We start from the raw sequence: 17,003 nt of genomic DNA on the forward strand, positions 1-17,003 counted from the left end.
ATGTTTTACAAAGTAAAAATGTTACTTCTACGTGAAGTAATGTTAGCAAAACTATATTTTGACGGGCACGTAGTAACTGGAAGGGGGATATCATTAGTAGACTCTTCTTGCCTAAGGAAAGTAATTCGTACAAATCCCAATCAACCGCGGGACCCGTTTGCTTACCTGGAGAAGTTTGCCAACGTGATATCCTTTATTAGGCCAAAGCGTGCTATTCCAAACGTCATATGTAAATGCAAAGTAATTTCATAAACGACTATAACTATACTAAGGTTAGGTCAAACCTAGGAGTCTGCTGATCAGACTTCGAGTCTGCTGAACTGAATCAGACCTAAGAGTCTGCTGATCAGACCTCGAGTCTGCTGAACTGAAACAAACTTAAAAGTTTGCTGAATAATACCAACTAGGTACATATGCATACCTATTATGAATATAGGTGAATAGCATACTTAAGTCAAAGAGTCCGATATTACCGACTGATATTACAAGGTGAACACGTTAACCTTTTACTGTTTGAACTGATTTTACTCTTGTAATAGACGGGTTGTTTATTACAAAGAGTCTGGTAAATGTTTGCATGAGATGTTATCTTTAAAATCGTTAATACAAAATAGATAATAAAAAGCAACTCAGACCGAATACACATGTGTCTGGATCCAAACATAACTGATTATTGGCATATAAAACCAAGTCAGTCATAACCGGTTCTCCAACAGGGTTACATAGCCTAGGGGAAGGTTGTCTCAGAACAAGGGCTATGTACTCGGGAAACCTTTGAATTGTGTGTGTAGGGCAGTGGTACAAATCCCGGGAATGGACAGGCATTCTTGTTGAGTTTGTGAAACAGAAAACTATGTTGTATTTAACGACTGTTATAAAAGTTTTATCGAGTCAACATTTCACCATCACATAGCTGATGTGTTTTTCCCGTTATGCAGGTAATTAAATGACAGTAGGTGGTATACAGGGATTGGAGTCATAGAAGATCGCTCAAGATGGCTCGTTTTTGAATACTTATAATCCTTGTAGTATTAATATCACTGTTTTGTAAAAACTGAAACTCGGGTATTTAATTTTCGAGTAATTTTGATAATGTAAATTATAAACCCGCTACTCTGATATATTTATAAAACAGATACCAACTGATAGTCACACGCCTAGGCCCTAAGTCGAGGTGTGACACCGGTGGCGGCTGCCGTGGTGAACTGGTGGTGTGTGGTGAGCAGAGTCCAAAGAGGCAGAGATGTGTCTGTGTTCACAATATCTGGTGTTTTTTTTTTATTGTTAAACTTAAAAGGATTATTTGGATTATTGAGTTTTTTTGGTTTGGGCTTTATAATTTAAATGAGCTTTTGTTGGGTTTAACTATTAAATTGATTGTGCTTAAAATAATAGGGGTAACATTATTTTTTTAGATGTGACAAAACACAAAAACGAGCAAAAATTTTTATTTTACACCATCGGCAAAACGTTAAGGGGTCCGCCCCTGACCTTTGCCCTTCCATCATCCTCATGTGCTAATTCTCCTTTCGCTTGCCGGTACTGGTATCCAAGCTCTCTTTGACTGCTTTCCACTCCACACGCCCGTTTCCATCATGTATTCGAGGGTCTCGTCCCAAGATTGAAAGTTACGTAACTTAATGATCCTGGACAAATTAATAGATATAGTAAATAATATTTCAAAATAAGGATGATTAATGATGTATTTTTCTATTATAACATTAACTATAAAGTTAATGGCATTTATATGAAACCGGGCGTATTTGTGTGGATAAAGTTAGTTTTTCTTTATCTTAATTTATAAGTTAAATAGAGTAAGGTTGAAGTTAACAGTTTGTCAACTTAAAAAAGTTAAAACCGTATTAAATGTGTACACGTACGTCATAAACTTTTTCCTTTCCACTTGTGGATAATTATTCCATGCTACAAGAACATTGTACTGCTAACGTCATAAATAATTTCTTTTTATTTCTCGAGTATTTTTTGGCACTAACAGAAATTCAACTCCTTTCTATCTTGGCTCGCCATTTGTCATGTTTTGGTGAAAGCGGTTATTCCATTTCTAATTTGAATCTTCCTGAAAAACAGAAGCAAAAAACATGTTATTAGGAACAGTGACGATTGAAATGTAGTTTTATCCGACACTTAAGGATTTACTGCCATGTTTCCAGGTCATCCACTCGTCACTCACCTAGCCGCCAAATCCCCTATAAATACCCTTCTTCCATCTTCATTTCATTCACACAAATTAACACTTAATTTGATCATTTCAGTGCTTTCATGGACAAAACTGGCAAACATTCGCCACCCGCCTCCTTCGGTCTGCAGCACCATGAGCTGCCACAACGGCCCATGTGGCAGATTGTCATGGTGGCCTCCATTGCCGCCGGTGTCCAGTTCGGCTGGGCGCTTCAGCTCTCATTACTCACCCCATACGTCCAACTCATCGGAGTCCCCCACGTATGGTCCTCCTTCATCTGGCTTTGCGGTCCGATCTCGGGCATGGTCGTTCAGCCCGTTGTCGGGTACTACAGCGACAAATGCACCTCCAGCTTTGGTCGCCGTAGACCCTTCATCGCTGCTGGAGCCTTCCTTGTCGGCGTAGCCGTTTTCTTCATCGGCTACGCCGCAGACATAGGAGTCTCCACCGGCGACCAGATGGGCGCGCAACATAAACCACGCGCCATCGCCATATTTGTGGTGGGGTTCTGGATACTGGACGTGGCCAACAACACGCTACAAGGCCCATGTAGGGCCTTTATAGCCGACCTTTCTGGTTCGAATTCAAGAAAAATCCAAACCGGAAACGCCCTGTATTCCTTTTTCATGGGAGTAGGAAACGTCCTCGGCTACGCCGCGGGTTCCTACTCCCACTTGTACAAATTCGTACCGTTTACTAAAACCGACGCGTGCGAAGTTTATTGCGCGAATTTGAAAACGTGCTTTTTCATCTCGATCGCGCTTTTAGCGACCGTGACGATTCTCGCGCTTTCGTTGGTGCATGAAGACCGATACGTGCCCGAACATAACGAAGAGAGCAAGTCCGGGAAACAGATGGTGTTTTTCGCCGAAATGTTTCGCGCGTTAAAAGGACTATCCAAATCAATGTGGATATTATTATTGGTAACATGTTTGAATTGGATTGCATGGTTCCCATTCCTATTATACGACACTGACTGGATGGGCAAAGAAGTGTACGGTGGTACGGTTGGTGAGGGTACCTTATACAACCGTGGTGTGCGAGCCGGGGCTTTGGGTTTGATGCTTAACTCGGTGGTGTCCGGTCTGGTTTCGCTTTTCATCGAGCGAATGTCGCGGTGGTCAGGAGGCGTGAAGCGGGTGTGGGGAGGCGTTAACTTCTTGCTCGCAGCGAGTTTGGGGATGACCGTCTTGGTGACGAAGCTAGCGGAGTCTACACGGCAGTACACGACGTTGCCGGACGGCACCCGGACCGCGCTGCCGCCTAACGTTGGTGTTAAGGCCGGAGCCTTGGGCATTTTTGCAATTCTTGGGGCTCCTCTGGCGGTGAGTGATTCCGGTGGCTTTTTTTATTTCTTGTGCATGCACTTGCCTCATAAGTCATACCACATAAAAGTTGCAAAATAATTACTAAATTAAAAAAAAAAAAAAAGTTAATGCTACTACAAAGAAAGTAAAAGTAATTATTATAGTTTTAGAAATAGTTATACCTTTTAAAACTTCATGTTTAAAGATTTGAGTATACTTATTAATATGAGAGAACATCACTTCTATAATTCAAACTGGAGTAAGGTGACTTATATATGGGGTGACAAGCCTTTAAGAGTTTCCTACAACCAATCCAATACAAAAAAAAAAAAAAAAAGATGAAAGATTTTAATAGTTATTAATATTCTAGGAATCTTTATTGAATTTTGCTGCTTTATGTATTTTCGTATGTAGTAAATTAAGTAACTATTCTTAGTGTTTTAAAGTATTATAAGATGATTACTAATTAAAAAAAAAGATTTTGCTAAGATTACATAAAAATGTTTCTTAAGACTTATTTTATTTTTGGTATGACGCAGGTGACTTTCAGTGTCCCATGCGCTCTAGCTTCAATATTTTCTAATGACTCTGGAGCTGGACAAGGTAAATTTTAATTATACTCTTTTGACTTTTATAAAGTGAAACAGCTAAGAAAGGAACAATAAAAAAACCTTAAAGCAGTTTCCAAATAATCCGACTTAGTTGAGGAATCAATAACTTGGTTGCAGATGAAAATCATTAACCGGTTACAATTCTATGATTGTGAATAACCAATATTCATAATTAAAAAACCAAAACATTAGTTTCTTTTAATTATTAATTTGATATTATATTTTCAAAATCTGGGGATTAACTGTATTAACCAAACAACTTTGTAACCAAAATTAGTTTCTTTTAAAGGCAAATATTTTTTTACTTCCTAGCACTAACTCAAGATCTTTAGTGTTTAAGAAACTTAATCTCTGTTATTAACCACCGACCTAGAACATAACTAAAACTGGTTATAGGTGAAACCTGCTGTAAAATAATCACTATACCCTAAACTTATTTGTTTTCTTTATTTCTTTACCTTTGATTAATCCGGCCATTTTAACTTACAGGTCTATCACTCGGTGTTTTGAATCTTGCCATCGTCATTCCTCAGGTATATTTTCTTACTCTTAGCTTCGTTATCGTTAGTTCATTACCATATAAATAACAAAAACAATTTTCAAAAATATCTTCACAAATTTTTTGAAAAAATAACAAAAATCAAGTTAATTGAAAGCCCATAAAAAGATAAAATTTCTGTTACGAAGAGTCCAAACTCTTCACTAACTTTGTGTGGAGTTTAGCACTTTGACAACAAATGGACCACACAACATATGTTTATTGAATTGTGGGTTGACGACACAAGTCTTGAATCTTGAGACCTATAGGATTGGACTCATTTATGACTTGTATACCACAGTCCAAATATAAGTTTTGTATCCGTATACGGATATATATAAAAACAAATAAATAAAGTTAATAAACAAACAAGTTTCTGCCATCAAGTGGAACATGTTACGTAACTTTATCATCATTGACTAAAAACCAAAGCTAGCTTGCACATCATGAACACCCACACCATTATTTATTGACTTGTAAATGGTATGGTGTGGTGGATGGCCCTTTAAAAATGAATTCGGCCCCTCTCACTTGTTTACATTTTCAATAACGGAACCAGAACTTTTTTTTAATCTCGGTTATCATGAATTCTTTTCTCTACTGTTATAATAAAAAAATAATAACTTGATTTATCTGCGACAGATGTTTGTATCGGTACTAAGTGGACCATGGGACGCGCTATTCGGTGGCGGCAACTTACCGGCGTTTGTGGTGGGCGGTGTAGCGGCAGCAATAAGTGGTATATTTGCATTGTGCATGCTTCCTTCACCAGCTCCAGATGAGCTTTCAAAAGTTTCTGGAGGGACAATGCATTAGAGTAATTACTGGAGTTGATGATAAAAAATTAATATATTTTTTATTTGGATGTTGGGTTTGTGCATTATATATGCTAAGCATGGTGCAGAAACCACTAGTGATCATTCCCACAATCATATGCATGTGATGTTTGTGTTTAAGAGAATGTTATGTCATTCCTCCGTTAATTGTGTGAGAGACATCATGCTTGTTGATGGAATTAAGTCTTTGCTTTATTCATGTATAGGTTTTCAGTAAGTGGTACTTCATGAATAAAAGTTTTTGTTTGCCTCGTGTATTTTTGAATTATTTAAGTGTTAAATAGAGGTGAAAATGAGATGGGTATATTGGTAATCTTAATTTATTTATACACTATACTAGCTTATATCCAGTATGACATATGGGTCCAAAAAAACATTTTTAAGATAGTAATAATATGATACATGTACTTTTAGATATCAAATTACACTACTACAAAAACAGCTATTTGTTACGGCCAAATCTGTAGCAAATCCATAGCAAACCAGGTGTTTGCTACGGATTTGGTCTGTAGTTGCAAGTCTCGTAGCTAACTTATTTGCTACGGAATCAGAATGTTGCTACGAATTTAGCTACCAAAAGAAACATCGTCATTTTAGCTATGTTAGCTACGGATTTTGTTATAGAATTTTTTGCTACGAATTTTTAGCTGCCAATTATTAGTTACGAAATTTTGCTGCATTTTAGCTACAGACTTTTAGCTACAGAATTTTGCTACGATTTTATAACTACGTAAATTTGCTACAGATTTTTTAGCTACAGAGTTTGCTACCGAATTTTAGCTACAACTTTGACTACGAATTTTTTCTAAAGATTTTGCTACCATCTAGCTAACAAAATTTGGTATGGTTTTTGCAATGAATTTAGTTACGAATTTTAACTAATTTTTTCTACAAATGTAGCTACACAAATTAGTATGGCTTAGCTACGGATTATATAATGTTTTAGCTATGCATTTTATATATATTGTTTTAAAATCTTTTCTTTTTTTATATATACACCCATGATGCCATTATTGACCGTATAGGTTCCATTACCTTAGCTAGAGTAAACCCAATGTCTAAACTCGTAGTTCCTTGATTGGAACTAGTGGTAGAATGGGATTAATGTACCGGATCAAGTACTAGTACTTATGTATGTATTTTGAAGCAGGGTATTTTTGTTATTTTTAGTGGATTGAACTCTATATCTTCGTTTTTTTCCCGTCTACCAAACACTATAAGGTAATGATTAGTTTTAATAAAGTGGCCTAACATCATGATGGAGTGATAACAATCTATTTTTTCTTTTGTCCCACATTCCCTCGTCTATTTCATCACATTGTGCCTTAGACATTCCATTCCGTTCAACTTCAGTTGAATGCGATGTGCTACATTGTACTTCCCTTCGATTGATTGTTTATAAAACTTATTTTAAGGATACGATATTGAGCGATTAAAATTTATTTGCCAATCAAAATCTGGCACAAGTTCACTTATACGCATATAACAAAGTAACTATATATAATAACTTGTGTCATATTTGACATAACACAAACTAATCATATGCGATAAACTAAACTAAAATTTTCTTTTAGAGCTAACTAAAGTAATTGAACGCTAGTTTGTCAAGTTAGTTTGGCAATTCATTTCACGTTCCTCTATCTTTGATTTTTTTATATCAAGACTTGCTTAAGATTCACGGGTCTAGAAATTTGGGATGAACATAAGATGAACAAGGTGCTATACGCGATCATTTTTGTGGCATGTTGGTGACTTGGTGTATTTGGAAGACAATGAACGAAGTCTATCATCTTCCAAAGCACTTTGGCCAATGTCTCAAAACGATGAACAACATAAAAATCATCGGGTTTAATTTGGATTAAAAAACAATTTTCTTTTAAAAATTTGCTTTGGAACAATTGATGTAATTTTGTGTTGCAATTAATTCATATTTTGTTGTTTGATTTCTAGCATCTTGTTAGTTGTTTAAATAAAATTCATCTTCAGAAAAATCATAAATTGTATTGTTATGTAATAAATTGGATGTGGATAACTTGAACTAAAATTGGGGTTGAAGGAGACTAGATCAAGAACATTTAGAGAGAAGTTTAGACCATTTTAATTCATGTTTACTTCATAAAGTTCATACGAAACCTAAACTCCTTAAAAAGAATTACGTAAATAGAAACTAAACACTAAGAGTGAGAAACATGGGTAAAACTCAAAGCACTCACTACATGCAAAAATAATAAAAATAATATATAATTAAAGCATTAACAAGTGAAAGCACATAACATGTATTTATCATAATTGACAAAAACCCGAAAGGACGTGCGGCATGTTGCTAACCGGTAAATTGATCAATATCTATAATAATATGACAAATAATTATAAGGTATTAATGAAGAATAGATATAATGCATGTATTATTGAATGCACTTTTTGACTAGCATAGCATATGACAATTAGGTTCCCGTGGGTTCCAAGTAGCAACTAGTGACCACAAGCGTCGCTGTGAATTTGGACTCAAGTGTAACAACCATATGATATAGCTAGGGATGTTAGATAAGAACTTATTTTATTGAAATATATAAATAAATAAAAGATTAAGAAAGTTCATTTAATCATTGAATGAGATTGATCAATGGTTTTAATCAATCAAAAATCTGATTGTTGTTAACTAGAATTTTGAAGAGTTTTGTGGTTAACTAAAATTAACATTTTTTTTAACTTTATAAACTAGCCACTATCAGAAGAAACTCCTAATAGGTAGCCACATAATTTTCCCGATCTAAATCAACCATGTTTTACATAAAGAAGAATATTTGGTAAGCTTAGATCTGGCTCTGCCCGATGAAGGTGCAGGCAATTAGATATGCAACGCAAACACGATATTATATCATAACTCGATCTCTACAATTCTCATTAAGATCGAAAATCACATATTACAGTAAACAACCCGCATGCCAGGGTTTTATAGTAAGTACAAGAACTTGAAAAACACTAATTCGATCACGGTTACAATTCCTAATCATACTAGGCTTGTAATTAACCAATTAATTAACAAAAACTCTTGATTCAACCTTATCGGTACTTGACCATGCGCTCGATCAAATTCAGACGTCATACATATGCTCGTATGGGTCGGACCAAACATAGATGCCATCCATGAGCTCGGATTTGCAGCCCAACCCAAACGGGCAATTACGGGCCAACGCCCAAACTATTCTGGTTCACCCTGACATTCTCCACTGATCAGTTGTTCGATTGTGGCTGAGCAGTTTTTGGATATTAGTTTCTTTTTTTTTTTCGCCCAAAGTCTAACACAAAACACATCAAAAAAATCTTAAGGATTATTTCATAAGCGAGCAAAGAAAAATGAAAAACAAAAATGAACTTTAACAACAGAATTATATGTATGTAATCATAAAAATTACACAACTATATGAACAAAATTACATATATGTAATAACATCACAAATTCAATATACATACATAATTAACTAAAGTAAATGGTTTTAATCAACTATTTTTTATTTAAATTCTAATCAATTAATTTATGTCCATACTTTTTGCTTATTTCTTCGTTCCTCGAATAGATTTTGTATACATGGGAGATTAATAATACTTTTACATGTGTATACTAAGGATGCCATGATAACACGGTATGTTATTGGTCCTTTTAAGATATGATGTCACATATTAGAAATGGTTTACTTTACTTAAGTATTAAACACGATTTGATTTAAGCGCGTTCAACCCAGTTTACTTACTATATTGCTGGTTCTACATGTAAGACTCTTCACGAGTGCAAGTATTTAGTTTAAAAAAAATAGTTAAAATAATGCATGCGTGTAAAATAAAATCCTTTCACAAACTTAATGTCACCAATTTGTTAAGCCACCTGCGGATAAGTTACCAAACCAACTTCGACACAGGTGGCCGTTTCATTTTTGGTAGCACATAATTCACATGTTTGGTTTAGTCTAAACAGGCTAAGGCTAGTTCGAGTCGAACCTCACAAGCACATTTAGCTAAATAAGTGTTAGTTAACCCACACCCCATTGATTTACACCTTCTTTTACATGCGTTTTATAGAATAGCAATCTATGTGAATTGTTTTTATGTTAAAATTAAAACATTCAAAAATAAGTTATCATAGTTTAAAGACAAAATTATTAAAAATAATAATAAAAATCATATTTACGTTTGTCTCAACTTACAAAGTTAATGTTTATAAAAAGTTCATACTAAAAGTCATAGCATGTGAAATACATGTGAGCTTATTAAACTATTCTTTGATTAGCATCCTCTAGTAAATAATAAGTTAAAAAGTAATATAGACCTAATCACGTACAAACATTGATCCACGTCTAAAACCTGGTTGGATAGAATGGTTTTAAAACATTGAAGATGTGACATAAAAGTGGAGACAAAATAATGATCTATTTTTTAATTTTGTCCAGTTTAAACTATAATTGCTTAGAAAACAAAAGCAATATGTAGGTTTAAAACATATGTAAATAAAACATATACAAATTAAATAAGTCGTGTCCGTATCAACCTACAAATACACAATTCGTGTTAGAGTGCATCTGCGTGGCAATATTCGGTTCATGCCATGTTCGTGTTCTGGTATATGTAAAACTTTCCAGGTTTATGCCTTTTCAACTCTGGAACACAACCCGTTTAACCGCATGAGATGTTCTAATAACTCGCCAAGAAAACTAAAATAAAACAATAGTGCTCAAACAACTCATCAGTCTCACACAATTTATCAATCAAAACAAATAAAACATAAAAATCCATATCTCACTTCAAACTCAAAAGAGGAATAAACCACGCTGCAACAACACCATCAATACCTCCTTGGAAAGCGATCGCGGTCCACAAACCTCGCGGAAGGGCACTCAAACGCCAGATGTCCCCTCCCACCACAATTATGGCAGATAATCAAATCAACACAATCACGACTCATATGACCCACTTGCTGGCAGTTCCTGCACACAACGTCACGAAACCCGCCACGTGAGCCCCCTCGGTCACCACCCAGCATACCCCCCTTCGGGCAGTCTCGGGCAACATGGCCCGCCACATTGCAGGAGTTGCAAACGGGGTCGTTTGTACAGTCTCGGGCAAGGTGACCTGTTTTCCTGCAGTTCTTGCATGCTTTGTCATTGGTGCAATCGACTGCTATGTGGCCTTGTTTGTAGCAGTTGTTGCATAAGCGCACGTCGCCAGGTGGCAGCTGGGGAGTGGTGCAATTTTTAGCACGATGCCCTGCCTTCCCACATGCGTGGCAGATGCCCTCGTTTGGACAGCTCCCGGACAAGTGCCCGGGCTCTCTGCAGTTCCAACAGAGAGAGTTGGTGCTACATTCTGCTGCAATGTGCCTGTTACATATCACATACGGATACTGTTAAAAGACATATATACCCTTGGAACCTTTTAAAATATCATATAATACAAATTAGGACCTCTTAAATTTTAAGAGTTACTAATAATGCATAAAATTTTGAAAATGTGGGGGTAATATGATCTTTTAGTCACACATGTACGGTTAAACTACTTTCAAAAATAGTTACAAAATGGTCATTCAACTAAAAATTCATTTAAATGGAGTATATTTGAAATTTCAAGTTTGAATTGGGTATAAAATATGAAATTTTATTAAATTTAATTTCCGTTTTTCAAGCTATAATTACATCATACTCATTATAATAATATAAAAAGACGCATAATCATAATAATCTTACCCGGGAAGTCCACAGTTATGACAAATGGCGACGTTAGGGCATTCTCTAGCATAGTGACCAGGTCTTTTGCAATTCTTACACAGATCGCTTCGGCTAGAAAAGTAAAAAAGCAAACAACAGTTGTTAAGAGACGGAATTGAATCGGGTCTTCATACCACTTAATACTTATACCTTGTGCATAGACTACTTGTGCATTTAAAGAGTTCGGCTTATTTTGGTTGCTGATGAATATAACTATGTGGTACCTAGAGTTTATTTATTTATTTATTTTAGCGTCTAATTTTTGGATTAGTGTTAATTAACAATTTAAAATGTTATCATATATAATTTAGTAGTACTCATTAGTGATGTGGAAGGTTGGTTTGTTATGAGACGGGATAGTGATCGGGTTTACATATTACTTGTACCTTATGCATTGACTACTTGTGCATTTAAAGGGTTCGGCTTCCTTTGGTTGCAAATAAGGATTACTTCGTGGTACCTAGAGCCTCTTTATTTATCTATTTCAATGATAAAATATCTAATTTTCAGTGAGAATATAAAATTTAAAATATTATCTATAAATAATTTAGTTGTACTTTTAGGGTGTGTAAAGGTCGGTTTGGGTAGGATTTGGGCTCAAACCGAACAAAAACCAAAAACTTTGTTTTTGGGTTTCTGAAAACCATTCAGTTATTTTGGTTCGGTTATGTTTTTTCGGTTACGGCAAAACAAAATCAGAACAGCAAAACCTGCTTTTATAGAAAAAAAAAACAAAACATAAAACCGCACGTGTCTCAGCTTTTGGGACCTAAGTGCCTCTTGTTCTTTTAAATCAGGTTCAACATATATAAAAAAACAGGAAGTTCAGAACTGAAACCTGAAACTCTGACGAGAATCCCTCCGATACGGGGCACCACGATAAGAACTGCGTGCAGTACGTATCTTGCGGTCCATGGGACTCCTGCTTCGGCTCCTTCCATCCGAGCTCATTTTCAAATCAAAGTAACAACCAACCGACCAACCACCTCCACCACCCTGCCCATTGCAACCACATCCTCCATGAGTCAAAATCCAATCATACTTCACCCCAACACCCAATCACGACACAAATTATTCAACACGCATACAAATCATCATGCATCATTTACCAGCAGGCACCAAGGCTGTGCTCACTTAGATACCCAACCCAACACGCACCACGTCATCATTGATCACATTACTGAAAATTTAACTCAAAAGCCCACTCCGGCTTCATACAATATGCAACTACAAACTACTTAGGGTATACAACAACCGGTCACATCGACTTGTTGTCTGTGTAGGTTTCAACTTTCTCTAAATAAAAGGTGTTGTTTCTCGTCAGTTTTATAAGCATATATAGCCCTGCTAAAGAATGCTCATCATCTGGCATAAACCAATTAAACCTTATACCACTGAATTGCACATACATTGTTGATGATAAATTGATAATTTTAGCATCTTACCTTTTGGGAACATATAGCAACCCAGAAGAATGAAATAACTAATAAATTCATAGCACATGATGGTATAATAAATGGTAAATATTAAACAAACTAAAAATTGCAGCTAGAGGTTCCTGATCGATTTAGTTTACTGTTTATGCTAGAAGCCGGTCAAACTAAACTAAACCAAACCATACAGTAATATTTTGGGCTATGTAACCTTTTAAAATTATACAAGCTTTATAACTATATTAAGATGGACTATTCACATAACTGAGCTTTTGCTTAAGAATCAAGTAAACGAAGTCAGCCCTTTAGGTTTTAATTGTTAGAACAATATCCTTCTCTATTCTGATCACACTTCTGGTTTGAACTATGCGGTTCATGCGGAAAAATATCAGATATCGGTTATCGTGGTGGGATATCGGTAATTATAATACCATGCAGAATTTATATATATAGCAATTTAACACTGGCAATTCAGTATACTCTCCTACAATTAACAAATTAATCGTTTGCATCTTACAAAACACTAACAATTGTAGCAAGTAGGAACTAATTAAAACTTAAAACACCAACATTAAACACTAAAATTGACGATTATGAGTTAAAAACTGATATCAGGAAAATCAGTGATATATCGGTCAATATCTCTGATATTATCAGTACCGATGCTATAGGTCGATTACCGCTATAGGACCTACCGATGCATTCGAGTTATAGATCCACGGGAAAATTGGATGAACAAACATTATATATGTGTATACGTATTGATTCTAGCAGAAACATAATAATAATAATAATAATAATAATAATAATAATAATAATAATAATAATAATAATAATAATAATAATAAACAAGGAAACACGTATATTAAAAACGGAAAGACATGTATGAATTAATAACTATAAAATTGTAAAACGATATTGAAATTGAAGATACAGCAGGGTGCGAAGGGAATTGAATACCTGAACAAACGTTGTTCAATTGCGAGAGAACGATCAAGGCTAGGGTTTGTTTCTGCTCGATCTGGAGACAAATTAATAATAATAATAATAATAATAATAATAATAATAATAATATCTGCTTATGATGCATATATAAGTTTCGTGTATCCCCCTACACTATATTAAATGATACTTAATACCCTTCAAACTTATATATTTATTTATTTATTTATTTATTTAATCTTCAAAAGTGTAGATGCTAGATATAAACAAATCTAAGGTATTATGGTGTCATATTCATATCAATGGCTAGTTTTACTCATGATGATTTCGTAAGGCTGTTCGCTGCCGGAGTTAAGCCCGCAGGCTTAGAAGGCCTGAACGGCCGTTAAACACCGCTTTGAGGGGCGGTGTTAAGGGTGCGGGCGGTAGCAAGTTAACGATCGAAAGGGTAAAGAGGGGGTGTGGCGGCGGCTCCTGACGTGGATGGTGATTAATGGCCTCTCTAGCGTTTATCAACAACAGTGCAAGTGAATGAAAGTTAGACATGACTAAAGGAAATCGACACAAGAATTGCAATAGTTAAATGATATGGTATCGGTTGGTAAGACCTCTAGTTTTGATCATTTGAAGTCTTAACCCTTTGATAAAGCAAGAAAGTAGTATAATTATATATACTTTATATTATCATTTGAAGTCTTAACCCTTTGATAAAGTAAGAAAGTAGTATAATTATATATACTTTATATTTCTTTTTTATAAAAGATAAAAATACAATAAAAATGTATATTAAAGTCACGTATTTATTCATATATTTTTTTTAAAAAGAATATATATGTATTTTTCTAAAGGCATGCACTAGAGCTACTAGATTACAATGTCCAATTCCATCCTCAAAAATTGTCCAATAAACTGATTTGTGTTGTAAACTTGTGATGATATGTCATGTCAAGTTTTGATGCCCCTAATCTTCACCAACTTGAGAACATTAAGTGGGTGCTAAGGTAGGAAGCAACCAATAAACCAATTGTTTCCAAAATGATTATAGAAAGTCAAACTAAGAGCATGTTTGGAATTTTGTTTGAAAAATGCTTATTGGCTTTTTCAAAAAACCATTTTGAAAAGTTAGGTTTTGGGGCTTTTAGAAAGCTGTTTTTTAACCCTTTCAAAAAGCTACAAGAAAGATTTTGTGGTTGCCAAACACATTTTAATTTATAGGCTTTTTGAAAACACCAATAAACCAATAAGCAATTTTCAAACTAAATCCCATACATACTCTAACCCAAATAGTTAAAAGAGGCAAGTGATAACTGAGTTACCACTGATGGTGCTTTCCATTGTTATAACTGTCCAACTATCATTAGCTATAACCGTCGGTTGTCAAAACCAAATAAAACGTTGTGATGATTCGTCTCGTATATAAATACGATCGTTGGTCTAGTTCAAGTACAAATTTTCATAGCGGATTTGCATATTACGTCTTGGATCCACAATAAAGTGTCAAGTTAGCCATAACTATACATCATTACCAAAATCAAGCATGTGCTTATAGGCTTATGTAAGCTTTCTTGATATGTTTTTCCTTGTTGATTTCCTACTCCTTGAGTCATTGACTTGTTGAATTGCCTCACTAAGGTTGTCTCACATTCATCCATAATTTCACCTTCATTCTCATTTTACTCCTATTGGTAATTTTAATGTCATCGGGTAATTTAGGTGATCGGGATTTGGAGTACGCTTTTGATTTTAAGAAGCCATTATGGCATTGGTACCATGAGGAGGTTCTAAGGGACACCACCCTTTGGCGAGTCCAAGGTAGCGCCTTGCTAGGGTCAATGGGCAACGCCCCTAGCTAAGTAGTGTTGCCTGGTCAGTTGTTAATGTCTTGGAAATCAATGATCAATTGGAACGAATCATTATTGGCAAAGCAATTGCAATTGATGAGTGACAAATGATGCAAGTGTATAAGTGCAACGTTTATAACTGTCACATGTCATGCATTTTTGTGAAGAACGACAATAATTCGTTGTGACACTTCAACCCATATTATATTACGGATTCATTTGGTCATGTTAAAACACACCAAATCAACACTTTGAATTTCAGAGAAGAGAACTTTTCGTTCTTTGAAAACTACTTTTTGTCTTATCCAATTATTGATTTCGTGTATGAGCAAAACACTGTTTTTTATAAGTGGTCACATGATTCAGAAAGCTATTCAGGATATCATATTGAAACACGAAGCCTACATTTCCTTCTCTTCTCCGCTCTTTTATGAGAAACTCCTTTCGATATACTTAGTAGATACAACACAACACCAGCATGATCATTTAAAAGGCAAGCAAAGTTGATGTGAGTTTCTTCCTTTTAGCAAAGAAACTTATAGTCTAAACTAGAACGTGTTTTGTTGAACACCTTTATACGAAAACAACAATTGATCCAACATGTCCTTTTTTGTTTTAACTCCTTTAGATAAATGAAGATATGATTTGGTAAAGATTAAATCAAAATATATGCATTTTAGAGATGGTAAGTGTGTGTCACAACTAGATCTACAAACTATTTCGCACCGAAGCTCTGGTACGACTTGTTGGTCTCGAATGCGCCAAGGACTATGACTATATATGTGTAGAAAAGAAAAGAATTTTTGTCATAAGAACACATATTATCACTTTAATAATTGGTAGGGACTTTATTCTTCCATTCTCTCTTTGCAATTGTTTTTTATCTTTTATTTGAAAATGATTTTATTCCTCAAATCTTGATAAAAAAAATGTCTTTAGAATCTCTCTCCTTTATTCTTCATGGTAGATGATAATCTTTTATGAGATCTATTAAAATCTCATAAAGATTGTTTAACTTTTCACTTTTGGTTGTAACTTGTAACATGGCTATGTCCTTCCATCTCATCTTTGGCGTTGTGAGAGCTGACAAGTGCTCGGTTTCCAGTGTGCACCGAATTAAAGGCTGGTAATGGACATGCCGGAGATCAGATAGTGGCCGGAGACTTGCTAGATAGTTAAATAGCATTGAATATAACAGTGTCTTATAGAAAGAGAAAAGAGAGAGATGAAAAGATGCTTATATGTATTATAGATATAGAAGATAGATAGATAGATAGAGAAAGACACTTAAGCCTTTAGAAGCCAACTTAGAACGTGTAAACTAACCAGTAGATGGCTAGCTTACCGACATGGTTAGTGTGTGAAACACTTGGGTAAAGGTATGTCTAAATATGGCATGCTAGCAGTCGTAGTGAAACTTGAGTCGGCTCTGTACTAAGATCATGTCTAGGACCTGATGATTTGATGTTTATATTTTAAAATTATCATCAAAGTGTTGAACTTAACATCGTTTTTTTTTGTTACATGTAATATATGTTG

The 17,003-nt window shown here is 35.1% G+C and overlaps 2 protein-coding genes across 3 annotated transcripts; one reads left to right on the plus strand and one right to left on the minus strand.

Annotated features, from left to right (window-relative positions):
• Positions 1–2,246: 2,246 nt before the first annotated feature.
• Positions 2,247–5,691, plus strand: LOC143571687 (sucrose transport protein-like). Its single transcript, XM_077057051.1, has 4 exons — positions 2,247–3,525; positions 4,047–4,110; positions 4,608–4,651; positions 5,299–5,691. Exons 1-4 carry the CDS (start codon positions 2,281–2,283, stop codon positions 5,470–5,472), a joined length of 1,527 nt encoding a protein of 508 aa, XP_076913166.1. The 5' UTR covers positions 2,247–2,280; the 3' UTR covers positions 5,473–5,691.
• A 4,550-nt stretch (positions 5,692–10,241) lies between these two features.
• LOC143571683 (uncharacterized) lies at positions 10,242–12,686 on the minus strand. 2 transcript variants are annotated; one of them, XM_077057048.1, is made up of 3 exons: positions 12,087–12,686; positions 11,228–11,317; positions 10,242–10,864 (listed from the first exon to the last, which is right to left on the minus strand). In XM_077057048.1, the coding sequence occupies exons 1-3, from the start codon at positions 12,197–12,199 to the stop codon at positions 10,330–10,332; spliced, it is 738 nt and encodes a 245-aa protein (XP_076913163.1). In that variant the 5' UTR covers positions 12,200–12,686; the 3' UTR covers positions 10,242–10,329. The 2 variants fall into 2 exon arrangements, with proteins under 2 accessions (XP_076913163.1, XP_076913162.1); XM_077057047.1 differs by having other exon boundaries at positions 11,228–11,320; positions 12,087–12,684.
• Positions 12,687–17,003: the final 4,317 nt, after the last annotated feature.

This window comes from Bidens hawaiensis, unplaced genomic scaffold (assembly GCF_021521415.1).
Source record: "Bidens hawaiensis isolate Kalapana, Puna unplaced genomic scaffold, B.hawaiensis_p1.1 tig00025498_1, whole genome shotgun sequence".
Classification (NCBI taxonomy): Eukaryota; Viridiplantae; Streptophyta; class Magnoliopsida; order Asterales; family Asteraceae; genus Bidens; species Bidens hawaiensis.

What these genes read in the sequence shown, in the direction of transcription:
- LOC143571687 (XM_077057051.1), top strand. Translation starts at nt 2,281, where the DNA reads ATGGACAAAACTGGCAAACATTCGCCACCCGCCTCCTTCGGTCTGCAG. An exon ending in TTCTTGGGGCTCCTCTGGCG is followed by an intron (nt 3,526 to 4,046) that starts GTGAGTGATTCC and finishes GGTATGACGCAG; the next exon opens with GTGACTTTCAGTGTCCCATG. An exon ending in TTGCCATCGTCATTCCTCAG is followed by an intron (nt 4,652 to 5,298) that starts GTATATTTTCTT and finishes TATCTGCGACAG; the next exon opens with ATGTTTGTATCGGTACTAAG.
- LOC143571683 (XM_077057047.1), bottom strand. Translation starts at nt 12,199, where the DNA reads ATGAGCTCGGATGGAAGGAGCCGAAGCAGGAGTCCCATGGACCGCAAG. An exon ending in GATTCTCGTCAGAGTTTCAG is followed by an intron (nt 11,321 to 12,086) that starts GTTTCAGTTCTG and finishes TTACTTTTCTAG; the next exon opens with CCGAAGCGATCTGTGTAAGA. An exon ending in CATAACTGTGGACTTCCCGG is followed by an intron (nt 10,865 to 11,227) that starts GTAAGATTATTA and finishes GATATGTAACAG; the next exon opens with GCACATTGCAGCAGAATGTA.